Source organism: Globicephala melas, chromosome 12 (genome assembly GCF_963455315.2).
Source record: "Globicephala melas chromosome 12, mGloMel1.2, whole genome shotgun sequence".
Lineage (NCBI taxonomy): Eukaryota > Metazoa > Chordata > Mammalia > Artiodactyla > Delphinidae > Globicephala > Globicephala melas.
In genome coordinates, this window is record NC_083325.1 from 1,258,228 (window position 1) to 1,275,235 (window position 17,008).

General features: G+C 62.0%; 2 protein-coding genes across 2 annotated transcripts in view; one reads left to right on the plus strand and one right to left on the minus strand.

Moving 5' to 3' along the window:
* Nucleotides 1-379: 379 nt before the first annotated feature.
* Nucleotides 380-17,008, minus strand: part of CCDC138 (coiled-coil domain containing 138) — a 66,687-nt gene continuing 50,058 nt past the window's right edge. Inside the window, exon 14 of the mRNA XM_060309743.1 lies at nucleotides 380-602. Coding sequence (XP_060165726.1) covers nucleotides 454-602 — 149 coding nt within the window. The 3' untranslated portion in view covers nucleotides 380-453. The remainder of the gene's footprint in view (nucleotides 603-17,008) is intronic.
* EDAR (ectodysplasin A receptor) lies at nucleotides 1,222-16,520 on the plus strand. The gene is made up of 11 exons (XM_060309714.1): nucleotides 1,222-1,272; nucleotides 1,768-1,890; nucleotides 2,246-2,427; nucleotides 6,153-6,238; nucleotides 11,088-11,174; nucleotides 12,446-12,571; nucleotides 12,657-12,731; nucleotides 12,849-12,921; nucleotides 13,556-13,715; nucleotides 14,507-14,567; nucleotides 16,198-16,520. The coding sequence occupies exons 1-11, from the start codon at nucleotides 1,222-1,224 to the stop codon at nucleotides 16,518-16,520; spliced, it is 1,347 nt and encodes a 448-aa protein (XP_060165697.1).

A 17,008-nucleotide genomic window follows, 5' to 3' on the forward strand; every position in this document is an offset into this window, starting at 1 on the left:
CCGGCCCGGCCGCTGGCCACGTGTGTGTGTGTTGGGTGCCTCTCCCGAAAGTGCATTTCCCCCAAAAGTCTCACTGAGCAGAGTCCTGGCGGTTTAGAAAAGAAGGCCCGTCTCACAACGCCGGCTGCCCCCGCCCTTCCCCGACCCCCAACTTTCTCCAACAGTGATCTCGTGGCAGCTTTTCTCCCGGGGCCCTGAGGAACCTGATCTGTACACACGAGGTCCCCGGAGCAGGAGTGGGTCCCTGCGTCAGGGCTATGGCTCGAGGCACCTGCTCCGTCTCCACGTGGGTGGGGATTGTGGGTTTCCGTGACCAACGGCGGTCGCCAAGGGGACTAGGGGTGGGGGTGACCTTGGGGGCTTCCCGAGATGAGCTGACCTCTGGTCTGAGTCGGTGGTTGATTCTGGAAGCTCCTCCCACAGGCCAGCGTCAGAACGGGGTGTGTTCTTTTGTCACGAATTCAAACCCCGTGTCCAGGCGAGACAGCAGTGGCCCGAATGTGGCTGCTGGGGAACGAGGAACACCGGGTGAGCCCAGCATCGCTCCGTGCACCAGGCTCCCAGGTAAAATCGCTGTGCGTCGGAAACACAGGCCTCTGATCCTGAAAAAGGAGAAGTGACAATGACGGCAGGGTTTGGTTGGTGAAGCGGGCTGCGGTCGCCCCGTCCGTGTGGCAGCTGTGTGGCCTTGGGCCAGCCCCTGACCTATCTGGGCCTCAGCTGTCTCAACAGTAAAACTACAGGGCTGGACCCAAGTGTGCTCTGAATGGCTCCAACGGGTGCCAGGGAGGAAACTCACATCGGGCAGGGAGGCAGGAGGCGGGGGCAATGGGTGGTCTGGGTTCCGACCTCTCTCAGGGCGCCCCCGCGGCTGGGGGATCGGGACCTGCTTCTTCAGACCCTCCGAGCAGGAGAGTGGCCATTACCCTGGGCTTGTGCATCGGCCCTCAGTGGGCTCTGGTCCTTCGTCTCTGGAGCTCTTTCCCCGGGAGGGCACGATGCTACGGGGGCCGTGGGTGGAGGCCGTCCAAGGGGCCTGGGGCTCAGCTTAAAACCTGCCTTTTCTTTTAGGGCGTATTCATTCCTGCTGTGCCTGCCGGGAGGCCCTCAGACCCGGGGGCAGTGAAGGTGGGGCTGGTCGGGGCCGGGGTCCCGGAGCAGCCCTCGCCTGCAGCCCCCGCACAGATGAAGTGTGTCTTTCAGGTGACCCCTCGGGAAAGAATGGCCCACAGGAGCGGCGGCACACGGATGGCCTGGCTGCCCATCCTGGTGGTAAGTGGCCAGGGCACCTGGGTAGGTTCCAGTGGGAGCTCCACCCGGCCGTGCCCTTCACCAGCCGTGTCCTTCTCGGCCTGTTTGTGTGGCAGCGACACGGGCGATCACACACCCCCTTCACTGCGCTCTCCAAGGCGCCAGCAAAGCCCCGACTGGCCCCGGGCCCCGAGGTGGCCGCTGCTCGGAGCTCCCTCGCCGGCCGCGTGCTCTGCGCTCCTGCAGCCACGGAGCGGGGGAAGCCAAGCCCCCGGGCTCCCCAGGAGTCGAGGGCCGTGGGGAGGGGAGTCGGGGGAGCTCCTGGGGTGGAGCGTTTGGGATGGAGCCTACGACAGCAGGGCGGGGGCTGCCTGGTCATTACCGAAGTCGCCAAATCAGCGCCGGGGGCCGCAGGGCCCCGCCAGCTCCTTCCGCCACAACCTCCGGAAGCCGACCCCGAGTTGGGGGCGTCTCCCAGGGCGCGTGGAGGCCAAAGGAGACCCTTCCTCGAGGCAGGCGTCCCTGGCATGCTGGGCCGGAGCGGAGGACGCCACCTGCGGCGAGAACGAGTTCTACAACCAGACCGCGGGCCTGTGCCACGAGTGTCCCCCGTGCGGGCCGGGGGAGGAGCCCTACCTGGTAAGACCCCGCGCCGCGCCCGCCCCGGAAGTGTAAGAAGCGCAGGCGCGGGGGAGGGGGCGGCGTCCTGCCCCGCGTGGCTGGCGGCCTGGACGCGGCCTCTCCTCCTCCGGACGAGCTGCACGCCGTGATCTCAGGTCCGGGAGCCCCAACGCGGCTGCGGTATTTGGGGTCCTCGCGCAGCCCCGAGAGTCGGGCGCCCAGGCCTGCAGCTCCACCGGCTTGAGTTTATCCGGGACCCGGCGGGAGCGGCAGCATGGGGCCGGGCGCCGCGGGGCAGGAGGGCTCAGAGGGACCAACATCGGGTCATGGCGGGCGCGGCCGCTGACTCACCTGTGTCCCCGTCCCCGGCCAGTCCTGCGGCTACGGCACCAGAGACGAGGACTACGGCTGCGTCCCCTGCCCCGCGGAGAAGTTCTCCAAGGGCGGCTACCAGATCTGCCGGCGCCACAAGGACTGCGAGGGCTTCTTCCGGGCCACGGTGCTGACGCCGGGGGACACGGAGCACGACGCCGAGTGTGGGCCCTGCCTGCCCGGGTGAGCTCAGGGCCGCCCCGCCCCACCTCCTCTGCCGCCCCGGGTCCCACGGCAGGCAGCCAGGCCTGCGGATCAGCAGGGCGCACATGTCCAGGGTCGGGGTCCCTCCCTCCACCTTCCCCGGGATGGGCCGCCCACCCAGGCTCCGCGTGTGTGTCCCTAAGTGGACATCGTCATCATAGCACCTCTGAGCTCTCAAATCAAGGAGATCTGTTGAATACTTTCAATGAGACAACACGTGGAATGCTCTGGAGGAAAGAAAACCAAGATTCCATACCAATGTATTATTTTTGGTATTTTTAGTATTCTGGAAAAAACTTAGTGTAAAAAGCTACTAATAGAAATATTTGAGACATATGGTGCCTGTAATTCCACCACAATTCTGTTATGTGTCAAAAGTCTTCCCAAAAAAGCAAAGTGAAAGCACAATTAGCCTAAAAGACAGTCTTCCTTCTTAGACAAGACAGTAGTAAGTTCCTCTTGGGAGAAGGAAAGTACAACCCTGACACCCAGTGACTACCTCCCTCTGGTGGTCACACAACCTGTGCTCACAAGGGCTGCAGATAGAGACTGAGAGCAGTGGTGAAGGCCACTGGTGGTGGTGACAGTGGTAGAGGTCATGGTGGTGATGCAGGTGGTGGTGATGCAGGTGATGAAGGAGGTGATAGAAGGGATGGAGGTCAGGGTGGCGGTCATGGTGGTGATGGAGGTGGTGTTGACGGACACAGTGATGATGGCGGTGGTCATGGTAATGACGAAGGTGATAGAAGTGATGATGGAGGTGATGGCAGTGGTCGTGGCGGTGACGCAGGTGATGTTGATGGACACGCTGATGATGGCAGTGGTCATGGTGATGATGGAGGTGATGATGGCGGTGGTCATAGCAGCAGCAGTGTGAACAATATTTCGCAGCCGGCTTGTCACTTGTTATCCGCCCGCCCCTCCCACCTGGAATCACTGTATTGAATTAAGAGGAGATAGAAAATAAGAAGACTGTGTGCAAACAAGAGCAGTGGACGTTAGTCTATAAAAAAAGGGAAGTGCACAAAGACCCTCCAAGTCAGAGACAGATTGAAAGTGAAAAACTCTTTAAGATGAGGGAGGTATTTTAAGCTTGCAGAAATTAACCTTAGTTCAAATGTATGCTGGGAAGCATCTATTTCCTCCACCATCCCCCTGCTGGTGACCGTCCCCACCCCGAGTCTCTGAAGCTTTCGGCCTTCGGTTCAGACCCGCCTCCTGAGCTGCAGACCTGCATGGCCACGTATCTGCCTGATAGGCCCGCATCCCCATCCCTGACAGAGTACGATCCAAACATACTTGTCAAACGGGTACAGGAAGCAGGGGAACAGTATTTCTCAATGTGCAAAAAAACAGGTAGCTACACCCAGGGAGGATAGTAGGCTGTTCCTTTAGAAAGTTTGATAAGAATAGAAGTTCTATAGCTGCCAGCCTTTCATTTAGTTGTGGAGGTTATCGTGTTGCCCTGTGCCCACCAAAACGAACATATCGGAAGAAGTAGAATTGAGGTTTTCCCACCAGTGACACAAGCATTGCTGAGGACTTTGTGCAGACACTGCCCGAACAAGAGAACTTCAGTAGGACCTTGACCTTAGGTGGCTGGAATCAGTCCCTCGTAACATACACTTCCTAGGTCTTTGCCTTGACTGGTTTTTATTGGTGCAGACACATAATTCACGAGAGAAACGCAGTTTCGAGGATTAACTACAGCTGTGCCGAGGAAAAGCTTGCACACCTGGCCTTGCTCACCTCGGGAAGAAAATAATGCTCTTTGCAAAACCTCAGCTTACTTTGAGAGCTTCCGGGTGTGAGAATCGGATCTGACAGGCACAACCTAGCGTAGCAGCTCCTGTACTTACTTTCGTAAACCTCTGACTTGAGAGCCCACCAGGTGGGTAGTAGTGAGACAAAGAGGAGAACTTTGTTCCTCTCTTAGCAGTGGAAGATCGGTGAGGGCAGGTATGCCCAGTCGTCTAGGGGTCCAGGAAGGACCCTCCTTAGTGGCGGGGGACGGGGGCCAAGAAGAGGACAGGGCTGTCTGAGGCAGATGCTCAAGACAAAGTACAAGGGGCCGTGGGGCTGTGGTCCCTGTGGCCAAGCGGAAGGTGCAGGCAAGGCTGTGGGGATGGGCAGGGGGCAGGGATGGCAAGTCTTCACTTGGTGCCGCTGCAGGTCCCCTGCGGACTTCGCGGTCGCGTAGGGTGCTGTCGGGCTGCGTCCAGAACAAGGAACCCGGCCGCTTGGGGAAGAGACAGAGCTGGGACCAGGCAGGGGAGTCGTGGGAGCGGGCGGGAGCAGAGGCAGAGGAAACCTTTAGAGCAGCTTGAAGATCCTGGTGACGGAGCTGCAGACCGGGGTCGTGTGGGATGCCTGCCCAGCCAGCCGTGAGGGCGGTGATGCCTCTTGCTGGGATGTGGCTGCAGGAGGTGGAGGGGAGATGGAGGAGGGGTGTGTGGAATTCGAGGCGGTCCTAGTGTCCAGACCAGGACACCTAACACGTGGATGGAGACAGGTGTGGAGCTCAGGTCCGACCTCGGAGTCACCTGCACATTCGTGATCTGGATGGGATCCTCCCATGATTCCACTTCGCAGGGCAGGAAGCGGTGGGTGGAGGCTCGCCCGGGCCGCTCCGACCCAGCTCAGCCCTGCGAGTGCATCCTGGGGTTTGTGTGGCCGTGTCCCTGCCTGTGGTTTGGCAGGCGCTGTGTGTCAGCGGGAGGCCAGGCCCTGGCTGCACAAGGAGCCGTCCACGGGCTTTCCTGTGAGAAAGGCTGTGCAGGAGGCCGGGGAACAAAGCACGCAGAGAGGCTGGATTTCACTGCTTCCCCACGACAAGCTCCCGCTGGCCGCGGCCACTCCCTGCCGGGCCTCCTAGGACGGAGGGAGGATGGGGTGAAGTTCATGGTGGCTTCTGCCCGCCAGCACGGGGGGAGGGCAAGGGAGCGTCCGCTAGCCTAGGAGCCCCGAGCGGAGGAAGTCCTTGGGGAGAAGCTACACCCCGTCAACTCGGAGGAAGATTCCAGAGGCCCCGTATGAATTGAGTCTTGTCTTGGGCCCCTCACCTTAATCAGCCCTTGAAGAACAGGAGCAAACAGAAAACAGAACTGGGGAAGGTCACAGTGTAGACCAGAGTGTGGGCAGTCTGACCTTTACACAGAGACAGAGGGCCGCGGGGCCCTAAGGGAACAGCCAGCTTCGGGTGGAGGGAAATGAAGCAGCTGAGCTGCATCCTCACCCCCCCGTCCCGCCCAGGACAGGCCGAGTGAGCCCCGAAGAGAAAAACGTTTCTGAAAATTTTGGTGCGCAGCAGGTGCTGGAGACCAGCGATGGGTTGAATGCAGGCCCAGTTAGGAGGAGGCCCCTGACAGCTCCTGGAGGAACATGCTAGAAACCCTGAGAACCTGCTTCTCACTGGGCCTTCAGCTCATCACCCCGCTGGGCCCAGGAGCCTTGTCAGGCTGGGGCACAGCTCCGACAGCCTCCCCAGCAGGGGCCTGTGTGCCAGGAAGACGGAGGAGGGCCAGGGTTGGGGAGGGTCTCACCTAGACACCCCTGCCCGTAACGCCGCCAGGCTGCAGGCTGTGCCCGAGGGGCCTGCCCGCCCTCCCCTGTGTCCGGCTTTGGTGGCGGGCATGCCGAGTGCTCAGCACGCTCCGTGCTCACGCCTGCTCACCTGTCTGCTTTGTCTTCTCTCCGCCCCGCAGCTACTACATGTTGGAGAACAGGCCTCGGAACATCTACGGCATGGTCTGCTACTCCTGCCTGCTGGCGCCCCCCAACACCAAGGAATGTGAGTGTCTGCGCCCCGGCAGTGGTCCCAGCTCAGCTCCAATACCTCGCGTTACACGGGAGCTTCCCACCCTGGCTCGTGACCGTGAGAGCACAGAGATGATCTGCGCGCCGGCGGCAGGCTGCAGGTCCATGGGGCGGGGCAGGGTTGCAGTGGCAGAACCACGAGTCAGATGCAGGTCAGCACCAGTGCAGGACCTCTGTGAGCCTCAGTTTTCTCATCCGTAACGTGGACCATCCATCTCTCACGATCTTTGCAAACACCCACAATGCCGAGGTGTTTTGTTGAACGCTGCAAAGGGCTCAGCAGTTGTGAGTTCTCACGTGTGTTTTATAAACCAGACAAGGCCAAGGGAATATGAGGATTGATCACAACGCACGTGCCGTAAACAGTCTCTCAAGTTTAGAATCTCACCTCGGGCTGCTTCCTTCCTGCTCTAATTTTGGTTTGACGTTCTTGGGTGTCCATTTATGAGGAAGGGCCAGTAATCTGCTTCAGAGAAGGCGGTGTGTGGCCTCTCAGGTCTGTGGTCGGGAGAGACACGAACAAGGTGGGACAGGTGGACGGATGGACGACGGGACGGCCGGGAGGGAAGTGGGGGTCTGGTCCTGGGCTGCGTGCGGCCCCGCTCCCATTCCAGAGAGCTGGGGCCCTGCCCACCCCGCTTTCTCACAACATCTTGTCAGGGAGACTAGAACAAGGGCCTGCCTCCTGAAAGCACCAGGAGGAAGGGGAGGAGGGCTCCTGCCCTTGGGATCGGCTGGAGGAGATGCCTTGGGCAGTGGGAGGGCGTTCCCTCCCGTCCAGAGTCCTTAAGTAGATGAACCTGGCAAGGACAGTTTGCACGGCTTTAAAGCTGAGCTTTCCCACCCAGCCAGATGCTAATTAATTCACAAATTAGAGGAGGGCCAGAGGCCTGGGCTGCCACTTCTGTGGCTTCTGCTGGGAATCTAAATGGGTCAATCCCAGGGGCCTTTGGGATGAAGTCCTGTCTGGGAAGACGGCAGACACTCCCCCACCTGCTGAGAAAAAGCTCTTTGCTGTGGAACCTGGGATTTGTGCAGCTCTTCCCCATGGGCCTTCATCTGAAAGCTCACGGGGCCCGTGTCCTCGTCTGGGGGGGACCCCACTAGCCACCCCGAAGCCGGAGAGCTCTCAGCCCGGGAAGCAGCCCCTCCTCTCCTCCAACACGAGACCCATCACACGGGGAAAGATAGCAGAGTCCCCGAATCCAGCAGACTTCGACAATGAGCGCGTAACCCCTGGCCCCCAGCCCGTGATTAACTGCTTATCTCAAGAGCGGCCCCCAGTGGGTTCGCAGGATCCAGCCCTGAAGGAGGCCAGCAAGGAAGGGAAGCTGAGAGTCAGGGGACCCGGAGTCCTGCTGTGCAACCTTGAAAGTCACCTGACCTCTGTTTGTCCCTCTGGGAAATGGGGAGATGCAGCCAAGAGGCTCTGTGGGCTTACGTGGGGCGTGGAGCCTGCTGGGTAGGGGGTCTCCAGGGTGGGCTCCACCTCTGGGGTCTGCACCTTCCTCTGCGCTGACCTTTTATCTGGGGCTTCTGCTCAGGGGTCAGCAGACAGGGCCAGAAAGGCTGACAGTGACCAACTCATGGGGCTGCCAGCAGCCCCATCCCGGGAAAGCCAGGAGTTGGTCAGGTCCCCGGAGTCGCCGGCTGGATGCCTGGGTCCCACCGGTCGGGAGCCCAGAGCCCCTTGCCTCCAGCCTTTGGTTGGATGTAATCGCCTGGGCTGGACCCCCGTGAAGCCAGCCCCTTGACACCCCAGGTTGCTGGACAGTGGACCCTACAGACCACGTCAAAGAGCATGGCACGGACCCCAGGGCAGCGTGTGACACAGGCCCCACGTCTCAGTGCTGGAGCAGCCCAGCCAGGCCAGGCCGCGGGAAGCTGTCCTGCAGGCCGAGCCCTGGGTGTGCCCCCTCCCTGCGCGCAGCGCCCGCCCTTGAAGAAAGAGGCCTCTCTGCACGGCGGAGCCTCGCAATGAGTTTCCACTCCTGGAAAGGTCCTTGACTTTGCGCCCCAGTTTCCTCGTCTGTCAGGGGGACACCCCGACCCCCGTCCAGCATGGTAGGGACAAAGGCGCCCGAAGCGCCCGGTCCAGGGCCAGCTCTCTGCCCAGCAGTGCTGCTGCGCGAAGGTGAAGCCTTGGCCCCAGCGGCAGGATTCCAGCTGTTCCTTAAGGCAGAGCTTCTCAGCCGGGAGGGTGCACACCCGTCGCCTGCTCCTGTCGCAGCTCCCGTGGGGTCCAAGCTGCGTCCCCCGAGAGCAGCCAGGCCCTGGTGCTCCGCCGCTGCCCCAGCCTCTGCACCGGGGCCGCCCCGTGAAGCCGTACGAGTCCATAAATCGTCCCTAAAAATCCAAACTGTGCCCTACATGGAGGATCCCAGCCGGACTCTGATACAAGCCGGAGTATCCACAGCTTGTGGATTAATAGACCAAGGGCCGCAGAAACTCCGGTCGCCCGCGCCCCCCAACCCCGGCGTGGAGGTGCGGCCACATTAAGCCACGTGCTCGGTGCTCAGTCCCCAGAGCACGACCCCTACCCAGCGGAGGGCCGCGCAGACCCGGACCTGGACCCAGACCCGCCTGCTTTCCTCTGGGGTCTCCTGCCTCGCCTCACCCCGGTTACAAGACGCCTCCTCGTTGCTCCCTTGTGGGTGGAGGGACGGACCCGCCGACCACCCAACCCCGAGGAACATTCTCGTCTCAGGAGCCAGCCCGGGAGGCACGTGCTGGATGGACAGAAACCTCTCGGCACCAAATACTGGTGCTGGTGCCGAGTCAGTCCTCGTGGGACCAGAGCAGAGCCTGGGACGGGGACTCAGAGACTCGGCTGTGCAGGGTCCTGGTGGCACTGTCCCGAGGGCGCCCGCCCACAGAGATGCCCACCGGCCACGCAGCCTCCCCACCCCTCAGTGTGCCCAGAACAGTCCGTCTGATCCACTGGAGATCAGCGAGGATCCCAGGGCTGTGCAGGTGACACCAGCTGGAGGCCCCTGGGGGTGTCATGAATCAGGGCAGAGGCCCAGCTGCCACCCGGCGGGGGCGGGGCACCTGCGGGGCAGGGGATGTGGTCACTGTGTGCCAGCCCCTCCCGTCGGGGGGCAGAGGCATCTCGTCAGTCCAGCCGCCAGCAGCTCTGGTTGTCTCTCTCTAAACCACAGGCCTGGGCGCGTCTGTGTCCCCAAGCCCGTCACCAGCCGCATGGGCAAGCCCAGCAGAGAGGGACAGGAACAGACGGAGATGACAAACACCCACACGCAGAGCCCACGGGGATTTGTCTTCCTGAGATGCGGCTCCAGCTGCCTCAAGCCCCTTAGACAGATGGCCTGGTTCCCAGCAACCTGTTTGCTTTTGAAAGGAAATCGGGCGGTGCTTGACGCTGCCCCCCACCCCAGGAGAGATGGCGAAATCAATGCCGGTTAAATCTCGCTTCAGTCATGAGATGTGTCGGACGTTGGTGGGTGGGGGAAAGGCCGAGGGACGTCCCTCTAGGCCCTGGACGCACTCAGGAGCCCACCTGGGAGAGGATGCGAAGACCCACCGCGGCCTCCCGCGCCCCTCTCAGCGGGAGAGCTGGGACTCACCCGAGGGCCAGCATTGGCAGTGGCGGGGATCGCGGGCGTGAGCCTGGCGTGGGGAAGGGGCTGCCCCGCCGTGGGCAGAGGGCAAAGGGCAAAGGTCGGCAGCTCATAGGGGTGAAGGCCCTGGGCTGCAGGAGCCGAAATCGCCAGCGGAGGCACCTCTGGTCCTGGGACACCTGAGCAGCCGGCAGTGTTTTACGGACGAGGGAGGCCGCCCAGGGGGACAGCGGCCCGGTCGGGCTGCGGGGACCACGTGTCCTCCCCCCTCCCCCGCGAGGGTCTCCAAACAAACAGAAGTGCGGTCACTCGGGGCCAGTCCCCCACTGCCTGTCCTGCCCAGCCTCCACCCTCTCCACCCGCCCACCTCCAGAGCTGCCCAGGTCCTGCAGGGCCAGGACGGCCGTCTGTGGACACGGGGGCCCCGCGCACCTGTCCTCACTCAGGCAAACCCGAGCCGCGAATGACCCCGGACCCGGAGAGACAGAAGCCAGACAGGAGGAAACGTATTAAAACACGATCCTCTTCACGAACCACAGAGCTCAGTCGGACCTAAGGAGGTTCTACCGTCCGGGCGGTTTAACAGGACAAACCGCTGCTGGCTCAGCCGACCCCAGAACCAGACGCTGCGACGCCGCTCACGAAGGAGCCAAGTTTGTGCTTCACAGTTTTGAGGGAAGGAAACCTCATCTCTGTTCTTAAGCCGTTCGGTCACAACTGTTTCAAAAACGTTATCAGAGGAAAATTCTAGAGGGAAATAATCAAAATGTCAACTTTAGACCGTGAGGCTGTGGGTGATCCTCTCCCTTCTTTCTTGGGTTCTGATATTTTCCAGATGTTAAATCATGAGCCTGTATTCGTTTTATAACTAGAAAAAGTATTACAAGAACGTCCCTGTTCGATGCAATGGAAGGAATCCCTCAGGTGTCTCCCCCCAAACACGCGCGCACACACCTGCTTCTGTCCTCCCCACGGGTGCTCGTGGAGACCGAGTCTGAATCCCTCGGACTGAGCAGCTGTGAACCCGTGTGTCCCACGTAGGGAGCAACACCACCGGCGAGGTCCGGGCACTCTATAGGGTTGTCATGAGCTCTAAGAGGTGAAGGGGCCCCGGCCCAGCCCCTTCCTCATGAGAATTCTGGATCCCTGGGGCCGGGGGCGCTCAGCCCGCAGCCTGTGCTCCATCTCCAAGGCTGGGGCAGCCGGGTCCTTTCGAGGGACCCATTGTCACCGCCGTCCCCACAGGTGTGGGAGCTGTCTCGGGAGTCCCTGCCAGCTTCCCGCGCACGCCCGGCAGTAGCACCCTGTCCCCGTCCCAGCTCGTCCACAAAGGTAAGGCGGCGAGGGTGCTGGCCCCAAGGGGTGGCCGAGAGTGAGGGGGGACAGGAGGGTCATCAGACGGGACCTTCCCCACCTCGGATCACTCCCCTCGCGTGTCAGTCGCGCTCAGGCCCTGGCTGCTGGAAGTTAGCAACTTTCTCTGCAAGGAGGGAAGCCAATCCCTCCACGGGTGCCGGGCCCCTTGGACCACGCTGGTGACCCAGGTGTACGCAGCAGGGAGCTGGAGGGGAGGCCAGCCCCCTGGGCTTTGGGCCTGACTCAGGGGAGCCTTGCTGGCTTTCAAATGAACCTGCCCACCCGACACTTTAATACTTGTTTCCAGTAACTGTGCTTCACCCCCAAGTCCTCAAGGCTGGGGGGCTGCAGGACCCTGGCCTTGGTGTCTCTCGGAGCAAGACTGGGGCTTGTTCCCGTGCTGCCCGGTTGGGAAGCACGTTCCGGGCCCACGTCTCAGAATCCCAGGGCGCGCGGCCCACCAACCTGACCCCTGCATTCACACGGAGCACTGAGGCAGGAACTTAGCTGAAGTTCTGGACCTCACTTCCTCCAGGACGGAGGTGGCACCAGCACAGAGGAAAGGAAAACACGAGGACCACCCAGATGCACCCCACCCGGAGGGGCAGCGCCTGGCTACCGGCTCTAGTGCCTTTTAACAAAGAGGGGCCGGCCTCCCTCTGGGGGCCGGGGGCCGGGGGCCTGGGTACCTGGATCCTGCTTCGGGAGAGCGGGTCTTGCTTGGTTCCCTCAGAGAATTAGGACTGGTCTCCCCTTTTTGGGGAGACGGGCAGAGGAGGTGCGTGGCAGCCTGGGCACGCCTCTGCCTGGGCCCTGGGCACGCGGAGCCCGAGGCTGCAGGAGAAGCTGGAGCCCCACCAGGGATCACTTCTCGGCCCTCGGAGGCGACGCTTCCACCCTGGCTCTTGCTGGGAAAAATCTTGGATTGAACTGTCTTCAGGACAGTTTAGCTCGTGGGCCCCCTTCTCTCCACACCCACCTGCTGGGTCCCCAAAGAAGTAGAACCGAGAGCAAACACCCGGGAGCAACCGGGGCATCCGCCGCCGCTGGCCACCAAGGGGGCTGGACGGGCGGTCCCGACGTGACGGCCGGAGCGGACTTTTAGCGCTTGGTTCTCAGACGAAGCCAGCGTTTTGGATCCCGAGGGTCCCCTGGAGGGTCAGCGGCAGGGCCACTGCTCACCGGGGCCGCGGCCTCGCAGGGTGGCCCGAGCCCCGAGTCACGGCCTTCTCTCCCGACCGCAGCAGAGCTCTTGGGCCAAGGACACCTGGCCACGGCCCTGGTTATCGCCATGTCCACCATCTTCACCATGGCCGTCGCCCTCGTCCTCATCATCATGTTCTACATCCTGAAGGCCAGGCCTCCCACCCCAGGTGCCGCCCCCGCGCCCCGCGCCCGCCCCCCCCCCCACCGCTCCCCCCGACGCGAGCCGGCCGCCCACGCCCTCTGTACCCACAGCCTGCTGCCCCAGCGCCCCCGTGAAGAGCCCGGAAGCCCCCGTGAGCCAGGAGGAGGAGAAGAAAGCGGCCCCAGGTGGGGGGCAGCCCCTGGGCCGGGCGCCCGGGAGGGCGTGGGCTGAGGGCCGGGCGCGCGCGCCCCTCCGGGGAGGCCGGACACTGACGCCTCCCCGACCTGCTCCCGCCCCCACAGACAGCATGGTGATGTTCTCCGAGCAGGATGAGTTCGAGAAGCTGACGGCAGCTCCGGCGAAGTCGGCCAAGAGGTGAGTCGGGCACAGCAGCCCACGGTGTGGCGGGCGGGCGGGCCCTCGGGGGTGCGAGCGGGAAGGGGCGCTAGGCCGCCCCGCCGCCCCCGCCTGCTGTCCGCGCTGGGCTCCGTGTCCTGCCCCTCCACGTGGAGCCGTGGCGGGGCTTCGCTTCCGTGACCCACTTGCTAGGACACAGGGCTCTGCTCTTTTGTTTTTAAATCAATCTTCAGCCAAACCACAGGAGGCGAGCAGGGTGCCTATGAGGAAGAATGTGGTTCTTCGTCTGCGTGGAGTGATTTCGAGAGCGTGACTAGGGCCGCGGCCTGGGCGGGGGCAGGGGGGTGACGTGAGCCCCCCTGCCCCCCGTGAGGGGTCCCCGGGCGCAGGCTGTGTTCGGCTTTGTTTCCAGTAACTCCAGGCAACTGCAGGGTGCGGCGCTGGCCCGGGACCCCGTCTGCTCGGTGGAGACTTGGGTGTGGACGGCCAGGAGGTGGGGAGGCCCCAGAGCGGTGTCTCTCCGTCTCAAGGCCCGTGCCCAGAGCCGCTCGGCACAGCGGGGACAGCTGCCGGTGCCCACAGTCCCCACTGCTGGGGCAGCGGGTGAGGCCAGCCAGCCCGGGCGCCTTTAACCCTAATCCTGTCTCCGTAGTGAAAACGACGCCTCATCGGAGGAGGAGCAGCTGCTGAACCGGAGCCTGGACAGCGACGAGGAGCTATCCCCCGACGGGCAGGGCCCCTCAGAGCTGTGCCTGCTGTCACTGGTCCACCTGGCCAGGGAGAAGCCGTCCACCGCCACCAAGGCGGCCGGGGTGAGGCCCATGCCCGGCCCCCAAACACACCGCCTTCCACTGAACAGGCGCTGCTGAGTCCGGGGGTTCCTCCCACGAGCCCCGCCAGGAGGCAGGTTCAAAAGGAGGCATTAAGGGCAGAAAAGTTAGTTCCCTTACTATGCAGCTTTACAGAAGAAAAGCAAAAATAACAAACCAAGAGGAGAAAGTTTAAATGGCTTGGAACAGCACAGGACAGCACATCCTTTGTAAACATACTGGAATATACCCACCCAGACAAGACACACGCGCCTGCCGCCCAGAGAACGGCCGGGCGCCGCGGGGGCCGAGGTGCAGCCTCGGGGTCACTCCCGACAAGGATGTGCCCTGGCTGCCCAGCTCAGCGACCCTTGGAGGGGGCCTGTGGGGTCGTCCCAAGAGATGGTGGCTCCGAGGGCCACGTGTGCACCCCGAGCCGCCCGCTCTGGAAAGCGCCAAACGGCTCCGTGCCTGCAGGAACCCCCCTGCAGGCTGGGGCCCCCAGGTCCGTCCTGCCATACAGACCGAGGCCAGATGTGGCCTCTGGTCGTCTTTGAGTCTGAATGTCCAGTGGAGCCCAAGAAGGCCCTGTGAGCACGGAGGGCGCCGGAGCTGGGTGACCCAGGGCAGAGGCTTCCTTCTGCGAATCTGACAGCCGTTCCTGCCAGGCCGCGGTTCAGCGTTTCTGATGGGAAATCGGGAAGGTGGCTGCCCGCCAACACTGAGGTGGAGAATTAGGTGCTTTGCTGCCGTTTTCTCGCTTTCTGAAACTTAATACTCACCTTTTTTCGTAGATTCAGAGTCGAAGGAAGAAAATACTGGACGTGTATGCCAACGTGTGTGGCATCGTGGAAGGTAAGCGGAGGGCCGGGGGCACTTATTCCCGGGGACCCTCTCCGGCCGTCTGGCTGGGTTTGGCTCTTGGGTCTTTCAGTTTCTCTCTCTTGTTCAGGTAGGTAATTTCTATTCCGCTATCCAGTTCACTAATTCTTTCCTCTTTATTCTGCCATATCTCCTGAGCTTTTAATCTTGGTTATTACATCTTTCAGTTCTAACATCTCCACTTGGTTCTTTTTTTTTTTTTGCGGTACGCGGGCCTCTCACCGTTGTGGCCTCTCCCGTTGCGGAGCACAGGCTCCGGACGCGCAGTCTCAGCGGCCATGGCTCACGGGCCCAGCCGCTCTGCAGCATGTGGGATCTTCCCGGACCGGGGCACGAACCCACGCTCCCCGCATCGGCAGGCGGACTCTCAACCGCTGCGCCACCAGGGGAGCCTCCGTTTGGTTCTTTATACTTTCTTTTGTTAACCTTTCTACTTTTTCTCATCTGTTTCAAGTGTCAGCATGTTTGTAATTACTTGTTGAAGCACGTTTATCGCGGCTTCCCTAAAATCTCTGTCAGGTACCCCAACATCTCTTGTCATCTCAGTGTCGGCATTTACTGATCGTCTTTTTTCACTCATTTGAGATCTTCCTGGTTCTTGGTCATGATGAGTGAGTTTCTATGGAAACCTGAACAGTTTTATGTGATGTTCTGAGACTCAGGGTCTTACTTGAAGCTTCTGTGCAGCTGGCTTCCTCTGACACACCTGGGCGGGGGAGGGGCACCCCTTGTCACTGCCAGGTGGCCGTGGATGCACGGGTTCCCACTCGGCCTTCGCTGACACCCGTGGGGGTGCGGGTGGGCATCTGCTCTTCCGAGTGGTCCCCACCAACACCACGGGGGCGGGGAGGCTTGTTACCAGCCGGTGAGGAGCAAGCCCCTGTCCCTACCTGGCCCTGCCGACACACCTGGTGCTACGGCCTCCTGGGGGTGGACGCCCAGGCTCCCACTCAGCTTTGCTGGCCTTGGAGGGAGTGGGACCAGGGCTGTTCTGTGTGTCTGGCTGTAAGAGGGCAGTCACTGTCCGAGTGTTTTCTTCTTGCTGAGAGAGCAGGCTTTTGACAGGCGTTTTGTCTGTGCTTGTGGGTGTGTCCCGGGTCTTCAGCTGTGCTACCAGGAGGAAGAGGGAAGAGCGTGTCTACTGCATCTTCCAGAAGTGGAAACACGTCTTTTTTAAGTGCCTCTGGCCGAGTCTGACGTACAGTGGGGTCTGAGGAATGCTAGGCCCCTGACTTGGCAGTGACTTGGCTCAGATGACACCCACGCCAGGCTGTCCTTGGAGCACCTTTCATGAAGGTGACCGTGGTCCCCATAAAGGGACCTGATACCGGCAGGGGCACCTGACTATGAGTGGCCCGTATCAAAGGCGCTGGTGATGGCCCACCATGTCCTAGAGGGCGTCCTGGAGGGCTGCTTGGGTCAGGGGAATGGAGGGGCTTCGCGTGTGGCTGGCAGTGTCCCGGGAGTTGTTTGCCTTAAGCATATATTCTGTGTGGTTTTCTGCATTTGTGTTTTATTTTACAGTTTTAAAAAAGAGTCTAGAAAGCCTTTTCGAAGGTGCCGCGCTTCTGCCGATCTCTGACCGTGGCCCTTTGTCGCGCAGGCCTCAGCCCCACGGAGCTGCCGTTCGACTGCCTGGAGAAGACCAGCCGGATGCTCAGCGCCACGTACAACTCGGAGAAGGCCGTGGTGAAGACGTGGCGCCACCTGGCCGAGAGCTTCGGGCTCAAGCGGGACGAGATCGGGGGCATGACGGACGGCCTGCAGCTCTTTGACCGCATCAGCACGGCCGGCTACAGCATCCCGGAGCTGCTCACCAAGCTGGTGCAGATCGAGCGGCTGGACGCCGTGGAGTCCCTGTGCGCAGACATCCTGGAGTGGGCGGGGATCCCACCGCCCGCCGCCCCGCCGCCCCCGGCGTCCTGAGCGGGGCCCGCGGACCCCGTGGCTGGGCTGCCTCCCGTGCACCAGGGACGCCTTGCTGGTCCGAGAAACGGGAGGAAACAGGCCCATCTCCCGGTCTAACCAAAGACAGAAATCCACGTGGACATGCCAACCCGCCGGCCTCGCCAGCCCCAGCGGAGTCTGTGCGCATCCGTGCGTCCTACCCGCCACTCCCTCCTCCGCGGACACGGTCGGCCCCACCCGTGTGCACCAGCAGTGCCGGGAGGACAGACGTGAAGCCTCTGGTCCCTGGCTGCGGGGAGTTCACAGCCCAGGGGAGACAGACGTTCGCCTGGAAGACGGCACACAACCCGAGTGGGGGAGCGCTTCCTCTGGGAGATGAAGCAGGTGGGCGGGCGTCGCCACGAGGAACACAGCTCCAAGGCTGGGAAAGCGGCAAGAGGCAGGCCCCGCGCCACACCCTCCCGCTCCAGGCTCAGCGTGGGTCTGAATCACCCACGTGGCCCTGG

Coding starts and splice junctions, on each gene's coding strand:
- EDAR (XM_060309714.1), top strand. CDS start 1,222: ATGGCCCACAGGAGCGGCGGCACACGGATGGCCTGGCTGCCCATCCTG. Junction 12,732..12,848: donor GGAGAAGAAAGCGGCCCCAG/GTGGGGGGCAGC, acceptor CCGCCCCCACAG/ACAGCATGGTGATGTTCTCC. Junction 13,716..14,506: donor CCGCCACCAAGGCGGCCGGG/GTGAGGCCCATG, acceptor CTTTTTTCGTAG/ATTCAGAGTCGAAGGAAGAA.